Source organism: Alligator sinensis, unplaced genomic scaffold (genome assembly GCF_000455745.1).
Source record: "Alligator sinensis unplaced genomic scaffold, ASM45574v1 scaffold1112_1, whole genome shotgun sequence".
In the NCBI taxonomy this organism is placed as follows: Eukaryota; Metazoa; Chordata; order Crocodylia; family Alligatoridae; genus Alligator; species Alligator sinensis.
The window spans coordinates 394,907-400,906 of NW_005842327.1; the positions used below are offsets into that span (position 1 = coordinate 394,907).

Sequence of the window (6,000 nt, forward strand, 5' to 3'; positions counted from 1 at the left end):
CTGTGGGCTGCATCCAGACATCTAGGCCCTAGGGCATATAGTGATTTTGTAACTTTTTAGTGGCTCCCACTGTTAGTTTTTTTTTGTTTGTTTGTTTGTTTTTTGTTTTTTTAACCAAAAGGTAAAAAGATCCTTTTCCTCATTTTGCCCCCACTTCTGCAATCACAATAGCAATATTATTCTCCTTGTCATGGTCTGGATTTTCCCTAGAATGCTGGAACTAGCTCACTGACAATAGAATTATTTTTCATTACTAGCCTGGGAATCTCACTGAAGGAGCAGTTTATAAACCAAGATTGTGTAGCTGTAGAAAATGAGATTTGTAGATACTGAAGTGATAAACATACAATGAAAGATTTGAAAACAAGTTAAATTAAGCATAGCACATATGCAGCTGTGGAAATCAAGCATTAATGACAGGCGTACTAGTAAGAGTAAATGATATGAAAGGCAGTGTGGTGATCTAATGTTGTATTTTCGGGTATGGGCGAAGGGAAGTAGATTGAACTTCATTCTATTTGTTTTCACATTAAACTACTTTCCATCACACGTGAGGTTTGAAGCCACAATAACATTTATAATGGACACTGGAAATGTAAACACTGTTATCCACTGTTTGTTGATTTTTTTTTGTTTGTTTTCTACAGTTTTTATAAATATAGAAAAAGTAGGTGTTTTTAAAATATGATTTTAATAATTCTACTCTTTCCACGCAAGAGAAACTTCGTCATTGCAGTTTTCTGTGTACTAAGTAGGCCCTTCTCAAATTAGAAGGTTCGAGAATAAGTTTTTTTGTTTTAAATAAATTGGAATAATGTAAGCAAGCAGAACGCAATCTTCATATTGATCTATTGGTGCATATAATCTTGACTTGCAAAACTTCTATTCTAGACTTGGATCTCTTTTAGGTCGATAGGAGCATGAGAACTGCCACATTGTACCAAACCAGCAGATAATCTAGTTCTGTGTTTTGTTTAGCACTGTTTAGACCCAGATCTTTCAGTGGGATGCGTAGAAACACTACAGTAGTCGGATGTTGAATAACCTGTTCCACCTCTCCATTGAATCTTTACCCAATTTTTGACTATAAGAGATTAGGGTAAGCCCTGATGTTAGAGGTTCAGTAGCCTTTCCAATAGTTTTGTTTATTTCTGTTAATTTACAGTTATGAATATTCTTGATTTCCATATGCACTTCCAAATGCTAAATTATTAGCCTTTACAACTTCTGGGACTACCTCCACTATGTATTGCTTGAAGAAATATTTCCTTTTTTGCTTTATGAATTTCAGCTTCTTTAATATCTGCTTCCTGAGAGAAGCAGTTAGCCCTGTTAGTCTGAAGTCAGCTGGAAGGCAGGTTAGAAACAATTTTTCAGTGTAACCTCTCTATACCATTTGGTAGTATATATACGTTTATCTGAACACTGCTATTTTCATCTAGTCTCTCAAGTCTGATCAATTTTCATGTGAGAGGTTTTTTTTTTTTTTTAGGTCCTTTATTAACCTGCTATGAACCCAGGAGTGTGGATATAGGAAGGGCACCTGCCCTGGACAGCCTTTTCCTTGGTGCCACCTAACCATGTTGTCAAAATTGTTTTGTACTGTGTGAGGTATACCACCTGCAGCAGGATGATCTCCTGCACAGGGTGTGCCTTGTATGGCAGCTTCCCACTTCCAGTTCCCAGGAGGTCACATATGTCAGGGCCCCTGCAAGGTTTTGCCCCTCTTTTCTGAACGCTGATCTCTGCATCCTGACTTTTGTAATATCCTTTTTGAGATGCAGTGCCCAGTAGAGCACATGGTGTTCCAGATGAGGCCACACTTTTGATTTATGTGCAGGTATTATCTGCTTGTTATTCACCATAGCATTCATAATTCACTCTGTCTTGTTTCTTTTGACTGCATCTGATCCTTGCAGAGCAACTTTCATTGAACTGTCTACAGTGATACCTAGGTCCTTTTTAGTGAGTTTCTGTAGCTTAGATCCTTACCAGGTGTACAAGTAATTTAAAATATTCCTCTATTATGCGTTGCTTTACATTGAGTGACTTTGAACTTGCTATTGTGTTATTCTTTCATCTATCATGTGTTTCTCCTGAAATTCTTACAGTCCTCTCTGGTTCTAACTAGCATAAATGACACTGTCATCTGCTGTTTTTACCACCTCCCTGTTTACCTGTCATGTATCTCTCCCCTTTCAGGTTATTAACAAATGCATTAAACAATGATCAGACTAGGAAAGAATTTTTTGCAGTAGGGGCATGAATGAGGCTACACAATATAATGATATAAGTATATGTTTACAGGGAAATGGTCTTCTTTGTGTTAGAAATAAAACTAGCTGTGCCAATCTCTCTGTTACAGACTTTATCCAGAAGAATTTCAAATCCATATCTGGAAAACCCTTCAAGCAAGGTATTGTTTTATATCTCTTTTAATTCCATATGCTAAAAGATATAGTAGTAGGAATATATTTTTTGCTTTATTTTTTCCTTTTAATCATGGCTTTTGACTCATTTCTGAATGTAGCCTACATTTTATATCCAGTTGTAAAATGCAGGGCTTGTATATGTTAGAAAATTGTTACTGGTGAAACTAAATTTATTTAACCATATCGGTGTAAGCACCCAATGCTGACTCCCTTCACACAACTTTAAACTGTGCTTTTAACACTAGGTTAATTAGGTAGCTTTTGTGAGTTTCCTTTTTTGGATGCTTGCTTACTTATTGTGTATCCTATTTCTCTGTTGATTTAGATTTATGGAGAGAGTTCTTCTTGTGCTGGGAGAGCTCTCAGGAATATTTTTACAGTTCAAGCTTCTGACCTGATAAAGGACAGAGTATACCTTACAGGAATTTGCAGGTAACACTAGTTCATTATCTTTAATCAGCTCTGATTATTCTCTGTTTGTATTGTGTTGTGCCCTAACTTGAGAGATGTAGGGTTTATTCTTTATGCATTCTTTATCTAAAATGTCTGCTAAAAAGGCATGTTTGAAACAGCTCAGACATCTGAGTATACTCAACTCGTAGTATTCTCTCATTTGTCTGAGAGAGGCAGTGTAGGATGAGGTTTTTTTAATTGACAGTTGTGCTAGAACTCCAATAAAGACATTGTACTTATATGGGAGGATAATTGGCCCTATTTTTATTTAGACAATGATTCTGTTATTTGCAGACTGTCTTTACAGTGAAACTAAAGTTATCCACTCACATCTTGCTAACGTGCATGTTTCTTTCTGTTTTGAGTAATTCAAGTACGCAGGTTTATTTTAATGCTATTTATTCATTCATATGTGTAACTGTGTTTAAAAACAATGTGCAAGTTCTACTTTGGTTGAATTGTAATGAGAGATTAATTATACTAGAATGTGCATTGCTTCACTGCATTACTAGTAAAAGACTCAAACTGCCCAGGTCTTCATTGTGCTTATATAATGCACAGCTGTACTGTTTAAGTCTGTACTTAGAATTTTAATCATGAGGCTGTAGGATTCAGATTGCCTTCAGCTCTTAACATTCCTACAAGCTGTTCTTACTTTTAATCTCAATTTATATATACAAAAAAAATGTATATAGTAAAATGTATTGCAGTGTTATGCAGTAAGTATTAACAAGGTATGTAAATTAATTCATTTATCTTGGGGGATGATGAACATCTAATGCCCAGGGATTTCTGCTTGTAATGCCTGAGTCATTCCAAATAAGAGTTCCAGCAATGGCTTTCCTCTTACAGGTGACTGGAATAAACCAAAAAATTGTTGTAATATGTAGGGTTTTCTCTAGGAAACAGAAGAGGTCATTGCATGGTTATTATTAGCCATCATTAAAGGTATAAAATACAAATATTCAAAATACATGATTTGCTTGTGTTTAGGAGAAGCTGTGTTGGATCACAACTGGTAGACTGGCTCTTGCAGCACTGTCCTTTTGTGAAGTGCAGATCTACAGCAGTTGGTGTATGGCAGCTTTTATTGGACATGGGAATTGTGTTATCAGGTCAGTGTTACAGAAACAAGTACTGCTGATGGTGTCAGTTAGGTAGTCAGCTTTTTCTAGTTACCACAAGGTTTATATCAGTTTCTGGAAGAGCAGAAAAAAAAGGAAAAGAGAAAAATGCAGATTGATTGATTTAATTAAGTGGTGACTTCTTGTAATACTAATGTGGTATAGACTTATTTATATGACCTTTCATAAATTTCTATGACCTTTTCATAAATTTCATAAATACATGAGGCGTGTCACATTTTGACAGTTTTTTCTCTTCTACTTTTTGAATGAAATTTTGTATTTGCCTATTTGCAGACAATGGGCATTAGGGCTGTGCAAAGCTTTGGTATTCGATTTGATTCAGCCCAATTCAGCAACCGAATCTCTGAATCCAAATCAAATCGGGAGACCCATTAAAAGGTCCTAATCTAATCCAAAGCCTCAGAATCAATTAAAAAAAGACTTCCCCCTTTACCCAAGGAAAATGCAGGTTTCTCATCTTAATGGACAAACCTTCAGGTTTTGCAGTTTTGCAAAGAGTTCCAGCCTGCAAGGGATTGGGAGGAGGGCATTCAGACGCCATGTACATGTATATGCACATGGCTGCCATACAGTCTGGAGGGCAGCCTCCCGCTGGTGACTGGTACGGGGAGGATTGAGGGAGTTGGAGTTGAGCAGGGTTGGGGTTGGGATTGGGGATGCTGAGCAGCTGGGTGGTGCGTGGGGCTTGAGGCCTGCGGCTGGCTGGAATGTGGGGAGTAGCACGGGGCCGTAGGCAGCTTGTCCAGAGGGAGTGGGGTGGGGCTGACTCCTTGCCACTGCATGTACTCCCTGGGGGGCAGGAAGGACCTGTGCTCCCTAGATCTGTGTGGGGCAGGCATGGGCTGCCTGCTGCTGGCTCAGGCTCCCCACCCTTTTGCCCTCCCCTTGGGCCTCCTCAGCCCATCTAGTACTGCAGGGCAGAGCAGGGCCATATGGGGAAGCTGCTTGCTGGTGCGAGCTCTGTGCTGTCCTGGTGAAGTGCCCCCTGCCTGTATGGCAGCAGTGAGGGACACAACCCTGTGTCGCTGCCTCCTGCTGCTGTTGCACAGGCAGGGGATTTCACAGATTTCATAGATTTCATAGACATTCAGGCTGGAAGGGACCCCGGAGGATCATTGAGTCCAGCCCCCTGCCCAGGGGCAAGAAGTCAGCAGGGATCATAGGATCCCAGCAAGTTTGACCATTCAGTCTTGTCATCCCTTGGGGTGATCTGGTGAACAGATGTTCCCCCAGATCTTGGTGAACACCCCTAATAAACTTATAGGTGGCCACCAGATTGCCCCTGAGCCTGCATTTTTCCAGGCTGAAGAGTCCCATGGCTCTCAGCCTTTCATCATAAGGTCTGTTTTCCTGACCTCTGATCATACTCATGGCTCTCTTCTGCACTCTCTCAAGCTTCTCCACATCTCTTTGAAATGTGGAGCCCAAAACTGCACGCAGTACTCCAGCTGTGGCCTCACCAAGGCTGAGTACAACGGGAGAATGACGTCCCGGGATTTGCTTGAGAAGCATCTATGGATGCAAGCCAGCGTTTTTCTCACTTTACTAGTTGCAGCATCACACTGAAGGTTCATGTTCATCTTGTCCCTTTCATCTGTAGTGTTAACCAGCGTAGCACTTCCGAGCCTATAAGGATGCTGCAGGTTTTTCCTCTCAAGGTGGAGAACCTTGCATTTTTCAGTGTTAAACACCATCAGGTTCTCGTCCGCCCATTTCATGAGCCTGTCAAGATCTGCCTGGATCACCCTCCTGTCCTCAGGTGTGGATGCTTTACCCTAGAGTTTGGTGTTGTCGGCAAACTTGGCCAGCCCGCTTCTGACACCAATGTCTACATCATTGATGAAGATGTTAAAAAGTAAAGGCCCTAGGACAGAGCCCTGAGGGACCCCCCCGGTCACAGGGTACCATGACGATTGACTTCCGTCAACCACCACCCTCTGGGTCCTGCAGCGGAGCCAATTTCGCAG

General features: G+C 40.5%; 1 protein-coding gene across 2 annotated transcripts in view; it reads left to right on the top strand.

Annotated features, from left to right (window-relative positions):
• Positions 1–6,000, top strand: part of RAPGEF5 (Rap guanine nucleotide exchange factor 5) — a 265,239-nt gene that overhangs the window by 47,867 nt on the left and 211,372 nt on the right. For both annotated transcript variants that reach the window (XM_025210018.1, XM_006028585.3), the window contains exons 2-4: positions 2,366–2,416; positions 2,758–2,864; positions 3,879–4,000. In XM_025210018.1, the coding sequence (XP_025065803.1) occupies positions 2,366–2,416; positions 2,758–2,864; positions 3,879–4,000 (280 nt within the window). The remainder of the gene's footprint in view (positions 1–2,365; positions 2,417–2,757; positions 2,865–3,878; positions 4,001–6,000) is intronic.